The sequence below is a fragment of the Cyanistes caeruleus genome, chromosome Z, assembly GCF_971803275.1.
Source record: "Cyanistes caeruleus chromosome Z, bCyaCae1.hap1.1, whole genome shotgun sequence".
Lineage (NCBI taxonomy): Eukaryota > Metazoa > Chordata > Aves > Passeriformes > Paridae > Cyanistes > Cyanistes caeruleus.
The window spans coordinates 24,769,559-24,795,014 of record NC_141732.1 but is presented as its reverse complement, the minus strand read 5'-3'; the positions used below and the strand labels follow the sequence as shown (position 1 = coordinate 24,795,014).

Genomic DNA, 25,456 nt, shown 5'->3' with positions numbered 1-25,456 from the left:
GAAAAGGAAAGAAAAAGTGTTCTTCATCTTTTGATTTGAATTCTCAGTAGGTCTGCCTGAGAGAACAACTGCAGGAGAAAATTCCACCCTTTTACAAATCACCCAGCCCACTTCGTGTTTTGATGGTTTCTTACACAAGAACTATTGTTTTATTGGCAGGTTATTAGACTTTGGACCAGTGTCATTTGACTAGGCCAGTATTAATAATAATAATAATAATAATGTGGTTTATGCAGTGCAGGGTCAGATCAGTAAAGTGCTGTTAACAGATGACAAGTTTGATTACCGTTGGCTTTAGGCAAGATGTATGGATCCCTTAGGAACAGCAGCACAGGCTGGTGGGACAGTTTGCTGGAAAGGTCAAGAACAGGGATGTCAGTATCAAGGGACAGCAAACAGACTGTTCTACAAACTAGCTTTGATAAAGTGAGGTGGTTGAGTTGCCAGGAGCTGTGCTGTGAGGTTCCATACACCAGTGCTGCCCAGAAAGGCAGGCTCCATCTCCTGCAAGCAAAGCTCGCTGCTCCTCAGCCATGGTGAAACCCTCAATGCCAAGCTGGAGTGAAGGGGCTGCACTCCAGGAGGAATGGCTTGCAGCTGGCTCTGAGACTTCCTGATTCTATTCTGCTCGCTGGCAGTGGTGTCATGCAGGCTACAAGACCATTTACAGCCAGGCTTCATGCCTATAGGCTCTCAGGCCACCAAGCAGAGTCAAAATGTCACCATGTTCTTACAGCCCCCAAACTGGTAGCTGTACCCATTGCCCATGGAGAGAAGTCCTTGGAAGCCCCCCAGGCCTGACTCCTACCCTCAGCCACGGTACAGGCAGTTTCCCCCAGCCCTCTCCACTCTGCTCTGTATGTATACATTCCAAGTAATGCAACCACATGCAGATGAAACTCTATCAAACGCATAGGGAAGAACCCAGACCTCTGATTTCATCTGCTAAATCTTCTTGCTACAAAAAATACATTCCCAGATGTATTTCAGAGCTGGCAGTATATTCTGCCAGTTTTGTATGGAATTTTTCAACAGTAGCATAAGGATGTTCAAGCCACACTAAAAATGGATAGATATAGCACAGCTGATGGTAATATTTAACAAACACATCTAATTTTAATGCTAAACTACTTCTAATTTGTTAACTGCAAGGAACAAATGAAGTAAATGCCAATAATTTAAGGAGTTTATTAATCAGATGCCTTATAAAGAGTAGAAATCAAGCTCACCTTGATTCTTCAGATTCTGTTTCATCAAAAGAGCTGCAAGTAAAGTGAGAGGAAGATTTGGTTACAACAAAATTAATTTTACAATTAAAACCCCCAAATCTTTTAAGAATCACCAAAGGAAGCAATTTTCTTCTGGTCAGTGGCCACATAATGCCACAGAAGGAAATACACAGGGAGACTGTATCATTTTATAACCACCACTACTTAAAAATTACAGCATCCATTTTACTGTAACAGATTAATTTCCATTTACCCATCTGTGAAGTGTTGGGGTATGTCCTCAGTTCCACTGAGGATAATGTCTGATGTCATTAACTGCAAGTGAAAACTACAAGCCTGACACCTTCTGAACCACTCTGGACACTGCCCTGGGCCATAGAGAACTCCAAGTCTAAGATGGTCTCAAAATTACCTTCAGGTAAACTTGCCTTCTCACCACTGCAGATCCAAACAGCCTGTCCCAAAGTGGAAAAGGGCCACGTGACTTTCTGGGGAGAACAGTCTGGTAATGCTTCTGCACTACCAGCCCCATTATCTTTGCTTACATAGTAAAAGAAATTTTCCCTACAAAGCTCACAGCTGCAGATGGTAACAGAGCTTCCAGTTACAATGGTTTACGTATTTTTGTAGTTGTTACACTCATTGTACTAAGATTTACTTCTGCCACTCTGGTTAGGAACCCTTTGCAGGGGATGGGCCATCAGGTCACTGGGGTAATGTCATCAGAAAGGTGAAAGAACCCCATTATTGAACATACAGAGCAAGATCATAAAATGATCATAGAATGAGCTTATACTTTGTGCAGATACTATGACCATAAAACACATGCAAAGGCTTTCTATGCAATTTTAGTGCTTATGAATATCTTAAATTTCAGTAGATACTTCACGATCTACAAAAAAGTCATATTTTTATCATCTAAGCTCTCCTTTGCTTTCCAAGAATATTACATTAAACTTCCCTTCTGTCTTTGAACATGCTGGATTTATTTTACGACCTTTTGGGGATATATAAACATACTTAACATGAACCTAATGCCCATTTATTTTACAGTGTTAGAGTTGGCAGCAAGACCATTTTAAGTCAATAGAATTGCATCAGCACTGAGTGGATATGGGCCTTTTGGCCTCCATATATTTTTCAGTAAAGGAGAGCTTACCCACAGCTTTCTGCTTTTGGCAAGGTAGGTACATGACGAACATTCAGAAAATCGAGAAATATCTTAGGGAGTTCTTCATTTTCTAAAATGACTGTCTGTAAAAGAAAAGGCACAATAGAAATCCACATTTTAAAAATATTTTAGGTATTGCACAGTTCCACAGCTACTAAAACATTTCTCTCTTGCAATACTTTTCTCCATTTTTTTACACCTATTTTTGAATGCCAATTTGATAGGAAAACCACAGTTCTTGATGAATCACTTAGGAATACATCCAGCTTATTCTACATCATTCTTTTTCACCTGCCATCACTGGTGCCAACCTATATGCCTCTCAAGCAGAGATGTCTGATTCTGGAACTAAGTTACTGGCATACTCATTGGTGAATAAAATTCTGTTTATTTAAAATATAAAATAAAACAGCCTCAGCTCAGAGCTTTCATGTTCACAGAAAGACTACCATGCTCACAGAAGACTACCATTTGGCTTATGAGCAGAAGTTGTCTCCACTTTGTGCAGTTTTATTAATGCACCATTTGGTAAATGACAACAAGGGAAACTCGTGCTTAGCTTGACAGGTCAGCTTACAGCATACTCCATGTATCTGCACTACAGCTCCAAATGACAAAGCTCTGACCATGCAGCTGCTGGCCAGACTCGCCACATTCTTCCACAACTGTGATAAAATGGGCACATAATGGCCAGACTACGTCCACTGGTTTTTTCCTTTGATGAGATGATTTACAGTTTTCACAAGGCAAAGAAAAACAGTTCATAAATTCAACCAATGTCTCACCTGAAAGATTAACCCCCTATTTCTTTACTGTTCATACTGTCATACATTCTGAAAATGTATAATTCATGAAAAAAGGAAGCCATAAGCTTTCTTAAAGAGATTTCTTCATGAAGGCCTGATCTGAAGTGAATGTGTGTATTTTACTGAAATGTTACAGAAATTTTACTGGATTTAAAATTAAATCGACTCCTAGAAGCAACGGTTTCCATGTTCATCCTGTTTACTTTCCCACCCTATGCTATGATAGAAGAAATAAATATAGAGAAGAAACAAGTCTGGTGATGGAAAGACACATTACTGTATTCATTTACATTACAGTATCACAAGGGAGACACAATGCTATATAGAGAAAAGAAAGATCACCAAAAAAAAAAAGGTTGGAAGAGATATCTAGAAGTCTTCTAGATTTCATAGCAGGTTTTATAGCAAATGGTTTGGTTATCTGTGCAAGGAAAACCTGCTTAATGTTAAGATTACATAAGATGTGCGTGGACTTAAAAGCATTTGAAAACAAAGATATTTGAAACCTGGATCTTTTTTATGTTTTATCTGAAAGTCTGAATTCAGAAGCTACACTTTCTCAACAGCTGAGGCCATCACTAAAATGTTTGGAAAAAAAAAACAACCCAGGGAAAAATGCAGCTTTTGAACTTTTCTGTTCTAGCTTTTAAGGGATGTAACAAAAAAGGAGTTCTAAGATGTTGGTAAGTGTTAAGCCTTTCAGTTCACCTCTATATGAAGATGCTGCATTAAAAAAATGCCACTTTGCATTCTGCAAAATCAGCACTCTGCTGATGCAAAATTTATCCCATTCTGCATTCAGGTTATGCATAAAAGAAGGTGTGGAGGTGGATGCATATTCAGAGGGTATGTGACTTGCATAGAGATGTGTATGACTGGCTCAAATAAAATTATTTTGCTAATTATATGCAATGAGGGACCACAAAAAGTCATAGAAAGATGTTTAAGGGCATCCTTGTAAGTGCTTATATATGTAAGTGCTTATATGAAATTTCAAACTTCATCTTATTCTGTTTTTTTTTTCTCACAACATTTATTAAGTCCACCCAAGCTCTGCTAATCCTGGCCTGACCAAATGCCTTTCTCTGTAAGATGTAAGCAAATACTATCCATTTTAGTATGTCAAGCCATACAATTTGTTAGCTGTCAATAACTCTGCTTTGGTGACCCCAAAACTTGAAAATGTAGAATTTGCATTGCACTGTATTTGTATACTGCCTCTGCTGATTTTGTAATTTCCAGAATTTTATGAAGGAAGTAATGACTGACTACATTGACCAAAGGAGGATTTTTCAACTGATGTAATGTAATATGGATTTTTAAGCATTAGAAATAAAAATATGAAGTTTACAAGTTAATTATACTAATGGGGGCAAATTATCTTCTGGCTTGACTTCATTGGCTGTGATTCAACAAGGGGTGAGAATGTAATCTTGCCATTTAAAATACACGGTGGACACTAAAAGGAGAAAAACAAAGCCTGATAACAACAACAATAACAAAACTAAACCAAAGAAAAGCCAACAAAAAACCCATACAAACCCCAAACCAACCAACCAGCCAATATCAAAACAAAAGCCCCACAAGCACCAACAAGCCACAATAGATTAGGTGTGTCTGTCTAAACACATTTCCTAACTCTAGTGGTGACCCAAAGTGGATGTCTAGAAAAAAAGCCTAACCATTCTCAGCGTCCTATTTAAATAAAAAAAAAACAACTCTTTAATCAGAAATGTTATTACAATTGTCTTAATTTACCTGAACCAACCCATAACACAATAGGTTTTTTACTTCTGTCTGAAAACTTGTAAGAAATCCGTATTTTACAATCCAAAATTATAGGTATGCAGAAAAGGAATCAGCAGGTAAAGTTTCTCAACCACTACCTATAATTTGTGATTTAATATGCTCAACTGCAGCATTTGTTCAAGTGAATATATGATATTGGCTTTTAAGCTTCCTTGTTTGCTCAGAAACTGAAAGATAAACATTTTCAAATAAATAAATAAAAAGTCACACTTAGTTTCTTTGTAATGTGAATTTTTATTGCATCCAAATTCTATCAAGATCATAGCAACAAGTTTCAAATATAGGTCCCCTAGTGCTAAGTACACTGATGTAAGAAAAAAAAAAAACAAACAGGATATGTATTTCCTTCCTAAAGTAAATAAAATCCCCTCTTCCCCCAAAATTAAACCAGCTAACACAACCCCAAGGAAGTGATTTGTGAAGTGACTCCAGAAATACATTTTTCAACTCATTGATTTCAGCTGAACTAAAAGTGCCATATTTTCTTAGAAAATTGTAAAGGGTGTTTATCTGTTACTGTCACACTTTAATGAACTACTCTGTGCTTCAGGAGAAAAACCCACAACACAACACAACACAAGGGAAAGTCTGATGTTTACATCAGCAGAAATGTCTTTTTCATTGGAAGGGTGCAATTATTATTATGTAAGACAAATCATAAAATCCCCAATTTTTCTACCTTATCAGTTTCATAAAATCATGTTCCCTAAGGATGTCATTGATTAGTTGCACATGTTCTTTCAGTGACATCTGAAATACTTAATTGTCGGTTATCTTTTCTCCTTCAGTAAGTAAAATACAGTCACAAAATTGCAAAGGGACTTGTTCTGCCTTAACCTTAGCTAGATGCCATCATGCAGTGGAAAACAGTGCTAAAATATCACAGGATAATGCTCTCCAACAAGGGAGACATATAAACAGCATAATGATTTCCCATGAGTTTCCTTTTTAGAAAATTGTCACTAAAGCCAGGGTAAATGGTGACATATCTTCACAGAGGACACTGTGAAATCGAACACTGGCATTCTAGTTAGGCCCAAACCTACTCATCAGCCAATTATAACAGTAACAGAACATCTTGCTGAAAACCTGAACAAGACCACTTCGCTAACCTTCAGAGATCATGCCATAGAAATGTATCATTTTCTATTATTATTATTATTATTATTATTAATACTGGCTTTAATGAAGAAATATTTAAAAATCTATTTCTTACAGTCATCTATCACATTTTCTTGAGGTGACTGGAAGAGCTGTTGAACAGGGAGAAAAGAGAGTGGGAGCTGAATTGCAGGGTTCTTACAGACTTTTCCATTCAATCGGGTTTAGTTTGAAAGGCTGTACTGTTAGGGTGAAAAAGTTCATGACAGTTTTTCCTCTCTTCACAGGGAAAGATGCTTCACAATTCCTAATTCAGTGGTGCAGCTAAAATGGGGGAAAAGAAAATCAATACATTCCAGCTACAGTAAGTAGGCTGGAGTGTCAGTCTCCACTGGGACCAAAATCCACATCTTTTAGAACATTTTAGAGTCTATATTCTTCTATTAACCTGCTTTTCCTGAACTCCTTTACACAGTCCCATGAAATGATAAAAAGGTTATCAAAATCCAAGAAGAGAAAGGAACCAGACTTGTAAGATTAAGCTTTTATTTTTTTAAAGTAATAGCAGATACAACAGTCTTTTATAATATCCATTGTGAAGAACTATGAAGAAACTCACTCCTTGTTCAGTGAGGCTTGTTAGAGGTTATTAACTGGGATGAATTCTAAAAATAATTTTAAGTTTTCCTTACTACCAGAAGTATTCACATATGTAAGAACAGAAGGAGGTTATCAAATGTGTATAAAATCCTATATAAAGTTTCAAGAAGCGTGCAAACACACGTACAACAACACAGAAGTGATGCTCCATATGAAGCACCAGCTAGTTGACACTCCCACACTGTCTATCAAAGGGGTGACAACAGTGACACCCATGCAGTGGAGCTTGAAAGAGAACAAATATTGACCATAAATATTATAAGACAAAAGATATCCAACAGAGATTCAGAAGTTTCAACTGAACTATCTGAAAGCTAATGTAAAGACACAAGAATTTAAAAAAAAAGAACAACAGAGGGGAATTACACCTCTGAACCTCAAGACTGGAGGATACTTCCTGTGAGCTTAAAACTCCCCCAGTATCTCATGAGTGACAAATCCATCTATCATACTAATCTCAAGGTATGCAAAGGGTAAATTAGATGAAAGGGAAGCCTGGTAGGTTAAATGACTACTGGATCATCATCAAATGTGAATGCAGAAACTCATGACAGTGTCTATAATTTACATTGCAAGGCAGTTTATTCATTTTGATTAAAAATACTACCACATAGGTCTTAAGATGAGAGCACCTTAGCTAGAAAGCTATTGGAAAGCACAGTTAAGGTTCCAACTAATATTTAACTACTAAGTGCAGACTTGTGGCTAAGTCTGCAAATATAAGCCATTTGATGTGAAAATACTGATTTTTTTTTCCCAGAAAACTGGGAACATAATTTAGTGGGAGCAAACAGCGAGCTTCTCTTCAGTAAAAGAGCAGATATGTCCTTGTAAGATTAGAAACAAAGTGCAAGAACAGTTCCTTTGAAAAATACAAATGAAAAGAAGCAGTCAATACAATTTCCTGAGACACTGCTCAAAGGATTGGAGGTTAAGACAAAGCTGAATGAGAAATGAAGAAATCAACAGAGCAAGAGGAAAAGAAACAGAAAGAAAAGAAAAGAAGGGCAGGCCAAGTTAATGATATTATAAAAAACTTAGCAGGAACAAGAAAGGCTTTTAAAAATAAGTAAGAAAAAAGTAATACAGAGAATTAATACATCCACTAATGACAGACAAAACCAGATGACTTCAAAATGTGTAAATTGAAGTATTTTTCAGAAGTAACAGACCACTAGGAACATGGAAAATTAAGAAGTAATTAAGACAGTGTGAATAGTAATGGTGATAACAAACAGGTGCAGGAATACCTTAAATGACCATATATATCTATTTATATTTATTTATAAATCAGTAGACCCAGAAAATACACATTCCAGAAAGATATAAGAATTAGGTAGTTAAGTTTGGAAAAGTTTTCTCAAGAAAAAAGGGGAAGAAGGCTTGTAAGAAAGCTACCATATTTACAATTACAATACACAGATTGCAGTACTGTTTTCTAAAGCTTAAAAGAACTAAATACAAGTATGCTATAGTTAAAAAAAACACTGAACATTCAGAAGAAGCAAGGTGCCTCCTTTATGCTGCCCTCTGTGAATCCCAATCCCAGGGCAAGTTCCAACAGGCAGTGGAGCACCAGGATGCCCACCTGAGACAGGGAGCATCTGAGTCCTCTTACACAACCCCTCAGACCAACACAGTCACTGGCAAATGCCAGAATTTCCTCATAAAATACTCTAGGTATCTACAGTACAAACTAGCCACAAGAACTGCTTGCAGCACAATTCATCTCACTGGAAGCACATGCAATTTCCCTGTTCAGGAAGCTTCTGCTGTCCACTACCAGAGCTTTATGAGACACCTATTATCTATAAATTACATTTTGAGAAACATCAAGGAAAGAGACCACTAAGACAAACAGAAAAAAAAAAAAAAAGAAAGAGAAGAAGTGAACAAATGTAGCTGCAAACTATAACCCCTGGCAAATTAAAAAATTGATAGGTTTTTGCTTTCTGTCAGTCAGGTACTGCTCTCCTATGCTGATCTTTGTGCATCAGGGAGAAGATTGCATGGGAAAAAGAAGCAAAACCCTGCAACAGATCTGACTCGGTAATTAAATACTAAAATAAATACGTACTATATTTTATGGTGGAAATGTCAGTGCTAGATTTTCCAAGTCCTAACCTTCTTCCTCTAAATATTGGGGTTTAGTGTACATTCCTGTTTATTTAAGTGTGTGACAAGCCTTTCTTAGAATTGTAGAATTACTTAGGTGGGAATAAGTCTTTAAGACCAACCCTTAATCCACCACTTCTGAATCCATCCCTAAATCATGTCCCTACATGCCATGTCAATATGTCTTTCAAATAACTCAGGGATAGTATTCTACTTCCCTGGACAGCTTGTTCCAATGCTTGATGACCTGCTCCTTGAAGTAGTTTTCCCTTACATCTGATCTAAACCTCCCCTCCCCAACTAGAGGTCATTTCCTCTTATCCTGCCACTTACCTAAGTGCCACAACCTACTTTCATGTAGTTGTAGAGTGTTGGGTTCCCCCTGAGAAAAATTTTCTCCAACCGCAACTCCCATACCTGTTCCCCACAACACCCATGCTCCAGACCCTCCACCAGCTCCACTGCCTTTCTCTGGACATGCTCCAGTGCTTCAATGTCCTTCTTGAATTGAGGGGCCTAGATCTGAATACAGAATTCAAGGTGTGGGGTCACCAGTGCCTGGTACAGGGGGACAATCCCTGCCCTGCTCCTGCTGGCCACACTATTGTGGACACAGGCCAGGATGCCATTGACCTTCTTGCCCCCCACATGGGCACACAGTTGGCTCATACTCAGCTGCTGTCAACCAGCACCCTCCCAGTCCTTTTCTGCTGTGCAGCTTTCCAGCCACTCTCCCCCCAGCCTGTAGCCCTGCAGGGGGCTGTTGTGACCCAAGGGCAGGACACAGCTCTTTGTCTTATTGAACCTCATGGCTGGTTTCAGCCCATCAATCCAGCCTGTCCAGATCCCTCTGCACAGCCTTCCTAACCTCCAGCAGATCAACACTCCCACCCAACTTACTGTCCTCTGCAAGCTGACAGGGTGCACTTGATCCCCACATCCAGACCATGGGTAAAGATTTAAAACAGGGCTGTCCCCAACACTGAGTCCTGGGGATCAGGACTGGCCATGAGCTGAATGTAACCCCATTCACATCCACTCTCTGGGCCTGGCAGTCCAGCAAAAAGTATGTCAGTCCAAGACATGAGAGGCCACTGTGAAGCTATCAATATTCATCACTGTGAGATTTAAATGCAGAATATTCAGCATACATGTCCATTTTCCCTTTTTTTTGGATCCTCATCAAAGCATTTCTGTAGTTGAGGTCATAAAACACACAGGTATTTGTTTATTACAATAACAAGTCAGCAGGAACACAGTATTCCTTCAAAGAAAACTCAACTTACTCATTTTCTGGATTAACAATGGTGTATAACATATTGTTAATAGCTGCTTTAGAACCAGAGAACTAAAAAAACTACAGTGATGATGATGATGATGGTAACACAAATAATAGTAGTAATAATTACAATAGAGTACCATGAGAGAACTGGGCATTAATAAAGTGTTATGCCTGTACCAGGAAGTTAGTAATAGAAATAAGGAGGAGAATTATTGAGAACAAAGATAAACACATCTGAATGGAAACATATCACAGAACTGCTGTGATTGAAACAGAGAGACTTTGGTTAGATGGTTACTGACTAGCTATTACAACAGAGGAAAGAGACTCTGTTTCAATACTTACTTGCAACCCCTGAAAGGATAGAGCCTACTTTTATTTCCAAAAAGCTTTCGACAAACCCACCTGCCAAAGGCCTTAAGACAAACTCAGCAAAGATAAGTTGTTACAAGATAGGTTAGGAGAACACAGCTCTGAGTGATGCATATTGGAAAAAATGTAATAAAACAATGATGGACCTTAGAATGACCATCAGTGATTAGGGGAGTGAGTTGTTAATAGCTGTAATAGCATTTCACTTCTTTTTAGCTTCATAAGGAATCTCCCACAGCTCTAACTGACTTTGCTGAGAACAAGGAAAGAGCCAGATGTTTGAAAAGGTCTGAGGAACTTATCTATGAAAACAAGTCTTGCTTTCCAGAAGAATGAGAATTTCATGCAAATCTCCTATCAAAAACTCAGAAGTCATCTGAGAATGATCTGCTCATCTGCATTGTTTCTACAGTATACTGTAACAAAAATGCTATTCAACTGCACAATAACTTCTTATTTTGTCTCTCTGACATTTTCTTGTCAGATGTTTTGGGTCAAAGTAAACTCTTGAGAAATGATTCTACATTCCCTTTGAAACTAATTAGACCAAGCAGCAGGTACCCCCTCCGAAGTCCAAACACGCGAATGTAGAAAGCCCAGGGAATTCACTGCACCTGGGGTTAATGAACTCAATTGTGTCATTTTTGCAGAGGTAAAGCAGGGGTAACATAGCTGACGAAATATATTTAGATTTATATGGTGGTGGTTTTTGGTTTTGTTTGTTAGGTTTGAAGGTTGGTAGCCCTTTCAACACAAAATACAATGTTGAATAAGTACTCTAGGCTATTTTGTAGTGTTGGAAGTGTAGCTACAAGGAAATTGGCAAGCTTTATTTTAAAATCTCTGAAGCTTACTTAAATATTAATCAACTTAACAAGAAAATACATGTTGTGTGAAAGACATTTACTTACCTTTATTATTTTTGCCAAGAAAGGCAAAAATCTGTGTGTGGGACTGTTGGTTTGGTTTTTTTTGTTGGTGTTATTTTTTCCCCTGAATAGTTAATATGCTAAAAATTTACTTTGACATCTTGATTCTGTACTTAAGGAAGTGGCTGTTAACACAATGGCAAAGAAACACATAGTATATTTTGATCACTGACAAACTCAGAAATGGAGAAAAAGAAGTAAACTGGAGTCAGTCCTAACAGTACAGATAGACACCACAGGTAAAGAACAAGAATATGAATATATTTGTTTAAATTTGTGAAAGCAAATGGTTTTCTTGTAGCAAGAGAAGACTCTATTTTAAAAAACACACTTACCCGTGTTCTTCGTATTAATTCTTGTTTGTAAACATTCTTATGTTTCAAACTTTTCCTTAGCCCCACAAGAGAGCAAGACCAAATCAACTCAGAGCAATGCAACAAATGCTGTGCTGACAGCATTAGCCATTGATTAAAAACAATCTGTTTCCTGAAAAAATCACAAAGGTTTGCTTTGAAAAACACTCAAAAGAGATGAGTGTTTTTTAAAAGAAACAAAACATACCTACTATGTATTGGAACCAACAGGTTAAAGTCAAAGATTCAGACAATGTCTTCTTGCCTGCTTATGCTGTAGAAGCATCATAACGAATAGTCAAAATGTAATGACACTTAACCATATGGATATTAAAAAAGCGTAGACAGCACTTCATAAATTACACAAGCAATCTGAAATCAGTGAAGAGTAATATGAATAGATGAAGTAGGAATTTTTTCAGATACTGATATGTATGTTTAAATTAAATTCTTGACAAATAATTAGCTACTAACTATGCTGTAATAAAGTTTTGCCAGGGCCATAACTCAGTCATTATTTTCATTAAAAAGAAACACAATATAAAAGAAATGGAGGACAGTAGAGCAGTCCTAATGGGTAAATGATATAATTTTATTTTCCTACATAGGATAAGGACAGGAAGATGCTCAAGACTGTCCAAAAGCAACAGTAAGCATTTCCTGCAGTAAGTCACTGCAGAACAGTCAGGTGGGCAAGAAAGGCTTTAATATGTGCTGTCAAAACACTTAACTCGTCCAGTTTTATCACCAAAAGTCTGAATTGAACTCTCATACTACAACACTTGTGGATCTTGACAGATGGGTTATTTCTGTATGAAAACAGATTGATCGAGGACTGTACCCTGCTCCTCAGTACCACCCACAAAACTACTCTTTCATGAATAAGCCTACAAGTTAACTAAAATGTTTTGTCTTAGAACAAACATGCCTATACTGTATTTGCTGACACCCTCTTCTATCAGATACCTGCACTTGTTTAAAATTTGCCAAAAAATTAGAGATCTTGTTCATACCAAAATTTTGCATTAAACATCCTTCCACATAAATTTTCAGAGAATGGTGGCTTCATCATGTCTGCATGTCCTCCAATATAGGAGAGATCCAACAGCAAATCATTAAATTCTGTACTCTTCAGTGAAATTAACTGTTCGCAGAATCAAGCCCAACATATTGCAGTATGATTTTGTCTTGCTAATGATTCAACAGTCTTTACACAAGTAGGATAAAACATATATAGATTAAAAAAACATACCAGTTAAGACTTGCTGTGTGGAACTTGTGATGCTAAATTATGGCTATTTAAAAAATCCTAAGTACTTGCTTGCTCATGGATTCAATCTGCATCAGGAATTAATGTCATCAGAAGTGCCAGAATTGGACAAAGTAATTCCCTTCCCCTGCAAACACAGAAATCCTGCTTTGTTTGCAGGGCTTCAACGATTTTCTTGTAAAAACCCCACAACCCCAAAACAATCCTCAAAACCCCCCATCCTTCCTTTTTTCACTCCTGCCACCCTGGCAAAAAACCTCACCTCTCTTTCAGAGAAATGAGCATGCCTTGTTACATGCTGCTCTGTAACTATAGGAGCAAATCAATAGCAGCTGAATGCCATCTGCTTCGGGCAGCAGAACAGCACCAAAAGTGTGAGCAATGCATCTTCCCTTATTGAAAGGTTATTTTATGCAAGTAAACAATTCATCGTCTTCTTGCACGCTTGATGCTCATTTACCACTTCTGATCAATAAAATATGCAAAACAACAAAAAAATTGAATCCTAAGAGTAGTTCTGATGCCAGTGTGATAGGTAATCAATACCAGGTCTCTGTTCAGTAAGGCAGCCAGTAGGGTAACTCCTTTATTGTATGAACCCAGGAGAAAGTGTGGAAATGTGTCTCGTTACCTATAAAATGCAGTAAGAGAGTGAGAAACACAACTTCTATCCTGGAAATTAAAAAAAAAAAAAAAAAAAAGGAAAGGAAAGGAGAGCCACTATTTTAATTATGCTTTCCTTCTAACTAACAAAGGTTATTCATATCAACTTGTTTGATGACATCTTGCAAAGAGTCTGTTATATGGTGTTGATAGGGCTTTGCTATCATTAACACAGATATTTGGTTAAATTGTAGACATTACAAGACATACTTTGGACAACAATCCCTCTTCCTTCTGAAACTGCTCCACCTTATTAAGCCTCAGTTTTCAATGTATTTATGGTTCAGGTGAACTCAGTTTTTCTGTTAAAAACAAACTGCTATGGGAATTTCTTCTGTACAGTGTTTCTTTTAGTCAGACCACAAACTGCCTTATTACATTAAGCCTCCTGACAATTGATTCAAGTAGAATACTTCTCTCCCAACAAAGAAAACAACATCATTTTTACAGATACTGAAGAACAAAACCTCCAATTTAAACAGTTTCCTGAAATAACAAAAAATACTTGAAATAACAGTTGCTAACCACAAATGCTCTCTAGTCCAGTGTAGCAGATATCCTAATATGAAAAAAAAAAATAAATTAAAATTACTACTCTCTCATTTGAACAGCAATTTTGCAGATTGTATCACAAAGCCACAAGTTAAACCACACACTCTATATTCTGATCTGCACTTAACACCAAATTTTCTTCAATCTTCTTTCCTGCACATTTCTAGAAACACAATTATTTGGGCATGTGACCTTTACATACATTTGGTTATTTGAACTGCAAAAAAATCTTGATATTCTTCTGTAGAAGAGTATCTTAAGCAGGGCTTCCATTCAAGAGAACTAATCAGTGAAAAATTTTTTAAAGAAACCTTAATTTTTATTTTTTTTTAATATCTGCAATGCAAAGATATTTTCTAATGCACAGGTCATAGGCTTTGAGAAAAGTTCTATTAAAGTGAAAACAAGAAATACTGAATAAAACCCAATTTTGCCATAGGATTATAGCCAAACATTAACCTGTAGTCAAGCAGCATTGCTTCTATATAGGAAAGGCAAAAAAAAAAATCTCTTCTTAGCAATTCAGTTCTCATTATTATTGCAAAAAAAGAAGACAACTGGAAGGACATATCTGTAAATCAACATATATAGAATTTTTAAGGTAATTACTGGTAATTTAAAAAGAACATATTCACACATGTGGAAAAAGTCCTTCTGAACAATCAAAGAAACTTATTAAATGTAAGATAGATTTGGGTTCAGGATTTATTTAAATCTGTGAATTAAAGGGAGGTTTGTATGCAACAGTTCAAAGTTTTTCTTTTATAACCTTGTAAGATCCCAAAAATTTGTAATTGTAAAAAGCAACTGTCCCTTCTTTATAATGTAGATTGTTCATGGATCATGTTCCTCCTGCATTCCTTCTTCAAAAATGTTTATGAGTTTATATGAACTTCAATATATGGTTTGCACACATTTATAGAAGCCAAAGCAACTTTGATCAAATTAATAATACAGAACATAGTAGTGAAAGTGCAGTAGCTTGGAGTCAATGACCCAACTAGCAGCAAGGGTATAATTTAAAGTCAGAAATTTCCAGTGCATGCACCGTTAGCCACAGTGAACCTGTTACTGCTCTAAAGGGAATTGTTTGCCTCTTATTAGATTTTCTACAGCACAGCCATAAGTGATAAATGTACTGCTGTACTCACTGTCAAGTTAATCAATGCTGCCAAAGTTTTGTTGACCTAACAGTAATCCATAAAGTGAGCGGCATTTTCTCTATCCCTATGACATCTCAGTCCTCAGTGGGGATACAAATCTTACAACAGCTTCTCAAAAAAAACCCCAAAAAACCAAAAAAAACCCCACACCAAATAAAAAAACCCAAAACCAACCAAACACAACCACAAAAAAATAAAAAACCCAACCCCCCCCCTCCAAAAAAAAAAACCAACCAAAGCAAAGCAGGGGGGAAGGAAAGATATTTTCACAATTCTGTCTTTAAATTAGCAGACTGTGAGAATGCCTTGTTTCTCTGACAATTGCTTAAAAATGATGGCCATACAATAGAATCAGTTTGATGTCTAAAATACTAGCAAATGGATGACTTCATGGAGGATAGAGTCTTGCCTACTAAAAAGAGGGTAAAAAACAGCTTCATGAGTCTTTCAAGGAAACAGTTCTGAGTACGATTTACATGTAACTATAGATTAGTGCACCGGTTGGAACAGAACACATTGTGGCAATTCTGAAGACAGTAATGTGAAAACAATAATAAAAAATCACCACCAATAAAACTTGTCTATTGCTGTGTCTAGCTGTAATTCACAGTTCATGAGAGGCATCACCACTAGAAAGAAGAAAAAGTCAGGAAACAATCCCTGGTAGAACAAGCTGCTCTATAAACAAACTACTGCCATGCTCTCACAAGCAATTATAGACATATGAAATATGAATTGCCATTGATTTTTCTTCTAGAGGTCACTCTGCTCCATGTCTTACGCAGTCTAGGCATTTATTTGGGTGGCAAACTGACAAGTTTTTACAGAATTAACAGAGCAGTGTAATCCTTGCTCAATCACAGGTACTTCATTATGGTTCTATTTCTTGACACTTGTCCCTCCCAAAACTCACCAGCAAGGGAGTCCATGATAAAGGTGAGGAACGATGCAATTACTTGTAAAAAAAGACCATCCTAACTTGGTCAGTGAATGCTTATTTACCTTTTCTGTTCTGATGGCACTGATGTCACACCACAGCAATTCTGTGGACAATGTTCTGATTTGGCTAAAAATTCTCCACATTCTTTTTATTGAAAGAAGGATGCCTTCTCCAAAACAGAGAAAAAATATTGCAATTTAGCTTGCGATCAGAAACAGAAGAGCTATCTGTATTTATGTTAAAAATTATCACAACATTAGAATGCTACAAGAATGCAAACATGTTCCATATAAATCCCGTATTTTTGATGTTTCTTCCTCACTCAGCAACCAGAGAACTACTTAATTATGGTCAGGAATCTCCACAAATGAGGTTGAAATTGAGTATCACAGATTAATGAATCATACATTCTGGCTTTTTAGACAGCAATCTTCCTTATTTCTATTACTCGCTTTGGCACAAATATTTGGTCTCTGTGTTTCCCCACACAAGAAGAATTCATAAAAAAATGCTGTGTTGTGCCTCTTTTTCCCAGTGGTCATTCTTTCTCTGAAGGTTCTGGTTTACCTTACAAGAAAGCTTTAGCATCTGATGCTAGGCAAAATTGTTATTTAAGTCACATTTCTTCGTGCATCAATGAAAAGGCAGAACAGTACTATATACATTGGTAGAGAGAGCTTAATCTAGACTCCATGATGAGCAAATAAAAATGAGTATGCCACCAGATGTGGATGTAGTGTAAGGGTTCAGAAAGGATTTATAGTAGAACTGAAATCTACCAAAAAAACCTATCATTGTCTGTGGACTGCCCACAGAGATGACCTTCAATACATGATCATCAGAAGACAACACTATAACTGATATGTAGATTGAATAAGATTGAATAAAGTCAAAAGGACAAAATTAAATTTTGGGGGAAAAAAATCAAAAGAAATAAAAGGTTGGAAGATTGAGACCTGAAAGAATCTGAAGTTGAAAGAATCTGCTATAGATATAAAAAAGGTAGTATGGTGGTTGTAACTGGTAAATATGCTACAGGGAAAATAATTCACATGTCTCCATATACACAGTAACAAACCCATCAGTCTTGTCTGATGATAGACTCTTCTCTCTGACTTCCTTGGTGAAGATCACTGCTTTGTAAAATTGGGCAAAAATAATTGACAAACTAGAGAAATTTTCATTCTTTTTGGGATTTTTTTTGCCACTTAAAATTTGGGTTGAGTTGTCAAGCCTGGCTGCTGGACCTCTTCACTGAAATGTTGTCTGTACTTTTACATTAATAATACATTTCCTGAGAATCTGCACTGAACAACAGTTATCAAGAATGTCCTACAACATTAGAGGGCATATTCATCAGAAAACCCTAAACTAATCTTTATTTCCAATACTACAAAAAGACCCCAATATTTTGTGGTAACTCACTCTTGCAGTACATGTTCTTGTGATTCCAGCACTTAGAGCTGGATAACTAATTCAGGTCACATAATTAAATTTGCCTGAATTTGATTAATTATAAAAAATTTCCCCCTGTAAAGTAGGTAAGCACTATTGCATGGCATTTAAATACAATATCATTACAGAAACACAAATTGCTACTTAGTTGTGAAGTTATACAACTGCTGCTGTTCGAAACTATTAGCACATATCACTGCTTGACCTTGACTGAGTTCAAATACACAGAGAAACATCTGATGGGATAATGTGGAGATGGGTGCTTAAATGCTGCTGTTTGCAAGACTGCAGACTGAATTCTGTGCATGGTCTTTTTTTCTCCATACTCTCCTGAGGCTTTGTGAGTGCTTTTCTTTATGAGTGTTACATCAGGAACCTTTCCCACTGAACTATGTGTGAGAGCTAGATCCCACACTGAAAGTGCACTTGAAGATCTGGATGCCTTGACATCTGAAGAAACTAGGGGAGATTTCACTTGTCTAAATTCCCCATGACTTTTTGGAGATAATTTGAGTATTCATCTGAAGCAAACATTAAAGGGAAGCTGCTCAGAAGACCATGGTTATGTGAAATACAACCGTGATCTTATTCTGTTGTGACGTGCCAGCAAGGATACAAAGAAAAATACTGTAAACTATGTGTATTCAAAGTCCTATGTCTGATAAAGCATGTCTGTTATCATCAGTTCATGAGCTGATATGACACCATACTATCATGGTTATGAATGCTGAATTCCTCTAATGATGATGATATTCCAGAAATAAAAAATATGGAGCTCAAAAAAATATGAAACTCAAAAAATGGAGGATGAACTCCCCCTGTAAGATACACGTAACTGGAATGACATTTTCTCGGAAGGTTTTATTGGGAAAGTTATCACTGACCTTTTCATTTTCCTAGAATAGATGTACCCAGTGGGTTGCAACAGCATAAGAAATAAGATTTTTATCCAACCATTTTAAAACTGTAATTCTGCAAAAGCAGACTCCAGCCACATTGCTGCTGTAAAGGCCAGAGATGCACCACACAAACTGATGTTGTAAGAGAGCAGTTTTAAAAGTTGTGGCAGCTGCTATATTTGTGCTGTCAATTTACGGGAATGATGCCAACACACAGAGCAGCAATATAACTTACCTAGCCAAGGTAAAACTGACAGAAATTAGTCTATTTCATGTGCCTTCTTCTTGATGGAGGACCAAAATTCTCCAAAGCAGAATATACACAACTGTTATCAACAAGCGAACAAACTTGTAAAACCTTTTTTTAATATATGAATACTCAGAGCCTGTAAGTTTATTTCAATATCTAAGGTGACAGAGAGGCTATCTCCTCATGATGACATGTGCACTGTCAAAATGCTGGCATGTAAAGAGAGCATCCAGGTGCTTTTCTATGTTTTGTCATTAACAGAAATATCCAGAGGACCCACATGCAGAATTACGTTTATACCATGTGGACCAATGCAATTTGGCATGCGCAGGCAGCTGGAAGAAAGCAACAACCATCTAAAATGTCTAGATAGATGGGAACACAAACCTGAACTAAAGGGGATTCAAAATACAGTGCACAGGCTAAGTCTCTACCACAGGTGTTACTGATTATTAACATAAGCAAAGCACACTTGGAGATTACTGTCTACAAACACAAGTGTTGAAGTATATGCAGGGCTTTCTTATGCCTCAGATGCAATTCGAATAGATCTTGTGATGGTTCTGAATTTTATCATCTGTGATTTTCCCATGTCTTTTATTTCTATATCAAATATAAAATTTTCCTTTGTGCTTAGTGGCTACTCTTAACTCTGTTTTGTTGCATCAGTGCCTCTTACTGCTTTATGTAAAATTTGCATTCATTGATAATGTTGGTTCAGTCTAACTGTTATACTGAGCTTTGAACTAATTGCTCTCAATTAATCTGTTCCACTCTTTGATAGCTTATTTATCAGATTGGGAAAGATAGATTTAATGGTGCTTGCTGGAAACAAGTTCTTTAATTGGAAATACCTGAGTGCTTAGCTCACTTCGTGCTCTAGCAATTAAGGACAATTTGGAAAAGCGTTTTTCCCCCTACTTGATTAGATATCCAAAGAAGCAGACAAAACAAATGACAACACCACCTAGCAATATTGGTTCAAATAAAAGCCCAGCAGCCAAATTACTTACTATGAGAAATGTGAACCATCCCCATCAATTCCAATGCTGTGTTACATTCATTTTGCTGTATCTTTGCCTCCCAAGTAGGTAAATGGCAAAGTTTCTTTCAAAATGCATAGCTCTATGCCTGTCTCTATACAATTATCCCTTTCCACAAATAAGCCAAATCAACAGAAGAAATTATTTTTCTTGATTAAGCTCCCACATTTCTCTTGGGATGAAACAAAACAAACAATTAATCTTTCCTTATTTGTTCTCAGAAGAACCTGCATCCCTTAAATGTACAATAACCAGGGTACCTGTGGCAGGCAGTCGGCAGCAATTAGGCTTGTGCTGAAAACGAATGGACTAGAGTCAGAATGCCTAATCTGCTGAGAGTTTCTACAGGAGGGCAAGGTTAGACCAGGAAAATTCCCTTGCTGTGGAAACACTGTTAAAAATTACCACCTGACTTCAGCATAATTAACAAGGTTTGGGAATTTATATGAACTGAGTAATTGAAAAGAATTAGCAAGAGATATATACATTAATCTTCACCAGTTACAACATGCCTAATGAAATTAAAGGTTCTACTTCTCCTTCATGCTTTGTTTCTGTAAACTTTTTTTCATCTACAGAAGAAAAAGTATATTAGATAAAGAAAATTATAATTATGAGAAATTAAAAAGATGAAACTGCACCACAAACATGAATTTTTACATCAATACTTCTTGACAATTTTCTTATATGTAATTCACAGTATTTATCATAAGTAATCCTGGAAGTATTTTAATGTACATATTTTCAAGGACTAAAGGAAAAATACTTATCAGAGTTATAAATCTAGGCATCATTCAATAATGTGCATTTGTTTGCAAATCTACCTTCACAGGAATACAAGCCTATCTCAGTCAAAAAATTCTGCAATGAATGGGTTTACTGTAAAATGAGTTTTCTTTTACATGTAACTAAATCTTTATTACATTTGGACAACAGAGAAAGTAAGAAGTGGAGGAAAAAAAAAGACTATCAGTAGTGATGTGGGTAGAAATAGACAATGTCAGAGAAGAAAACAAGCATTTGTTAATCTCCTAAAGTACCCATGACCACAGGACCTTCCCCCCTTAGTTCACTCTGAAATCCTTCAGCATCTTTGAGAAAGGAGTCATGTAAGACTGCATAAATGCCAAGAAAAGGCAGCACACACAGACACACTGAAATGCTATCTAATGCAGGAGCATTAAATTCACTGCAGAATCAAAGGAGAGGGCTCACTGACCACCCTGCCACAACCCACCTGAGGAAGACTGTTTGCCTCTTCCTCTGCTCATCTCTCTTAGCTACTGATAGACCAGATCTCATGTTTTGTTTAGCAGTCCTTCTTGCATAAAATTCTTCTGTTCCTATGCTCTTTCCTTTCAACATCTAAAGCAGAAGGTCAAGAATTACTGCTTATTTATTTCAGTACCTTTCTGGTAACCCCCTGTGATTAGTTCCACAGACGTTGGGTTTTGTTTTTTTATTTTTCCAGAATGGTCTATGTTAAATGAGGTCCAACAAACAATGCTGGACAACGTTGGACAATGAAGTTATTATGGTAATCAAGCTTTAATTGATCTTCCTTATGTGTAAGGATTTATTTAACACTGCTTACACATGTAGCATGATCCTACACTACTTTTTCCCCCAGAATGAGTTCATCATCCAAAGCACATAATAAATGGTACCAGTTATGCAGCATATATTCCATATTTTGTTTTCTTCCTCTGGCTTCCAAACACAGCCTGTGCCTTATGTGCAGATTCAAATCCTGCTCTAAAAAAAAATTGATTCCCTTCTTCATGAATATTTTTCTCCTGCTCTCACATTTATAACTGTGTAACTCATGTACATTTTATAACTGTGTAAAGAATATTAATGGTGGATCTTCATTCACACAAAGAATGTATGCAGAAGAATGCTAGCAGATTGCATAAAGTCAATGCAATGTAGGTCTAAACTACATTCTAATTTAGTACTGCATACTACTGAACAACATTTAAGAAAACATAGTGTGTTACACTACACATGCAATAATATACTTCTTCAGTAGAAAATAAGTTTATCCCTTTATTAGCAATTGACTTCACAGACTAATTTTGAAGAAAAAGCCCTTAAGATTTAACTTGCTTTGAAAGTCTAATTTAAGAAAGCAGCAGTCATTTGTATAATAAATATAAGAATTATCTTATGAAAAATATCACAGAATAGGAACTGAAAATACGTTTAAAATGCTATGCATTGATTAAAAAGATGGGAAAAACCTTGAGTCTTTCTACCAAACTTCAGGTGGTGATAAGACTGGAGGATTACTGCTTCTTCCTTCTCTCTTTACTATAATGGACAAAAAAATTTTGACTTCCCTTCACCTTCCCCAAAGAGTTCAAGCAAATCTATTAAATATCTACTAAGGAAAAAGAAAAATTACTGCCTACATGTCAAATGTGGAGCTGCATTCAGGATAAGGAAGGTGACATTTTCTTTCATCATGGCTAAAAGAATTAGGTATCTCATATTGTATATGGATTTAGAAGGAATCAGGGCTGTTAGAACAGTCATCAGCAGACTATGGGAGTGTGCCAGTTGCTGAGTTTTAATATCCCTAGTTCTGCTTTCATAGACTCTGTCTTAGACAGAGAAATTAATTTCTTTCTCTCTCCTCTTAAACGCCTTCCAGTTATTCTTAGCATGTGGAGTCGTGACAGAGACCATTTCTCTCTGTATGGAAATGCATGATTAGTACACTTTGATGTTCATCTGAACTTGGGCAAAAGTACGCAAAATACAGTATCCCTACAATCCACAATATAATGAGAAGAGATTAGATATGGTCTCTAAATGTGTGACAACTACTAATGCAAATTCTGTGCTTAACTGAGTAAAATTTATTTTGATCACCTCTAACATGTAAGAAGAGTAAAATGAGAGAGTTCATGCAGCACAATTCTATACAGCAAAACCAAACAGGTTATTGAAGAAGAAGGAAAAAATACTAATCATAAATCACAATAACACACAAGTTGAAAAGCAAAAATTTAAGTCCTAAAACACAAGCCAGGTAATTTTTTGAGCATGCTTGAAACATGCTTCAAATAATTCTTCATAAATCTCTCCAGAAAGACACTTTTAATAAATGGGTCTCCTTTAAATTATCTACAGAATTATTTTCCTTCCCTGTTTTCTTTGGCTTTCTGCTTCCTTGTAACAAATATGCAATCCTGCATGTGTCAGGCACACTTCTTTAAAATCCACAGCCATCTAAACCCACCAAAGAAACACGTATGCACAACAGAATCTTAAAAAAGCCGGTTGCAGCAATGATGGATTTAAGTTATTAACCGATCAAAAAAAGATGGATGGTGGTCTGCTTTTCTTAATCTACATCATCATCTAGATCTATTTAAGGATATGTGGTACACTAACAAACTTAGTTAAGGTTTCGATAAAATCAGTAGAATAATCTGCCCTGTTACATTGAGACTGTATCGATCAATAAAATCACTTGTACTAGGAAAGTACTGTTAAGTACTGACAATCCCAGCCATTAATATTATTTAACACTCTGCTCACAATCTTTAATGAGGACAAAGAACATTTTGTCTTTTTATACTTATCATACCAATGCTTTTAGAACTCCTCACAGGAACTGTTCAGCCTTGATTATTGCACACTAAATGGAGTTAGAAATGAAAGACACTGCATAATTTTGGATAATTTTCAATGTGATTTATAGATGTGGATGATTCAACAGACTTCCCAGCAAAATATTAGTTAAATCTTATTTCACTGAATTCCACGGGGTTTTTTTGCAACTTTCTATGCTAAACCCTTTCTTCTCAGCATATTTACCTGTATTTAAAATAAATTTGGTTTCCAGAAACAGCAATCAGGAAGATAAGCATCTTTTCTGGACTTGATGGGAATTTTCTTTTCTGCAAATAAGCCGGTTTGGTCTTAAATTAGTTAGAAATAGACCATAACAGTGAATATGTACATAGGACAAAGGGAATGTGTACATAGGACAAAGGGAAGGACTGCCTCTGCAGAAACCTTTGTGGTGCCTAATGAATGACACAAAGAAGTCAAAGTGATCTGCTCTCGGATGTGGGGAATGGTTAAACAGAAGCCTAGTGGGAAAAAAACCCCACAGGTCAGGTACACACAGAAGAAAGAGGGGAATAATAAAAAAAAAGCCCACATTTTGCACAAAACCTTCATAGCTTAAAATTTCAACCACTGAATTCAGCTTTTAAGTATATAACCAATTACCTCCCAAGCATTTGGTCAGAAAAAGCAATAGCCTTTACAAGTGGCTTTGCAGTCACATCACCTGCATACCTCTTCATTATCTATCTATCTATCTATCTATCTATCTATCTATCTATCTATCTATCTATCTATCTATCTATCTATCTATCTATCTCTATAGATATATCTCAATTATTCAAATATGTCTTCTCAACCGCACAATTACTCCTTTTCCTTTTTAGATAGTGTTCATGATACATACAGGGCTCAGTTCTTGAAAACATGTTAATGTTTAAGCAAATCTAATAACAAGCTGAAACACAAGCATGTCTGTAATTACTTTAAGGATTATATATGAAAAGTCATTGTTTCAGACCAAAGATCCATTTAGCACTGTATCCTATATCCCAAAATGGCTATAAACAGATACCAAGGAAGAGTATAAATGTGCAAGACCATACATTTTCTTCAAAACAAAACCAGCTTCAAAAGTTATTTCCAACTACAGGACCTTCTATGCTTGATATAGGCTGTCCCTTCATATTGGGACCTTTCCAGTCTTCCAATTGAACTAACTCAAAATTTTGTGTTCACAGCACTCTCTGGTGAAGGCACACAGTTATATGGGAATAAATAAATGCTTGATACAGAATGAGAATATAAAGGAAATACTGAGAATATAAAGGAAGAAAAACTGTAATGAATGGATAAATGTGATGAATGGACATGGACAGAATGGATAAAGGTGATGAATGTGAACCACACAGAAATAAAATTTAAACAGTTGAATGATCATTGACTAGTTCTAAGATCATTTTTCCATTGCATTTCCATAATAAAATAGTAAGCAACTTGATTCATTTTTATTGGGCAAGCCAATAAAATGTCTCATAGAAATGCACATATCAGACACAGAGATCTCAGTAACTCTAAACATCTCCAACAGCACCAGTGCACCTCTACAGACATTACATATGTAACATCAAAAACTGTTCCACTTAGAAAGCACTTACGGATTATATCTGATCCTAGACATCCATATCAGCTGAAGCCACAATCAAGATCTTCGTGTCTTTATATGAAGTCCTAGTTTTCGTTCTGCTTAAGAGAGCTCAGACAGCTTTTATGTACTACCATGAGACCATTTTTACCTCTACTTCACAAAGA

General features: G+C 36.4%; 1 protein-coding gene across 5 annotated transcripts in view; it reads right to left on the bottom strand.

Annotated features, from left to right (window-relative positions):
* SNX24 (sorting nexin 24) overlaps positions 1-25,456 on the bottom strand; it is a 91,730-nt gene that overhangs the window by 5,062 nt on the left and 61,212 nt on the right. For all 5 annotated transcript variants that reach the window (XM_023944360.2, XM_086867064.1, XM_086867066.1 and 2 more), the window contains 3 exons: positions 2,389-2,483; positions 1,230-1,262; positions 287-351 (listed from right to left, as the gene is read on the bottom strand). In XM_023944360.2, the coding sequence (XP_023800128.1) occupies positions 287-351; positions 1,230-1,262; positions 2,389-2,483 (193 nt within the window). The remainder of the gene's footprint in view (positions 1-286; positions 352-1,229; positions 1,263-2,388; positions 2,484-25,456) is intronic.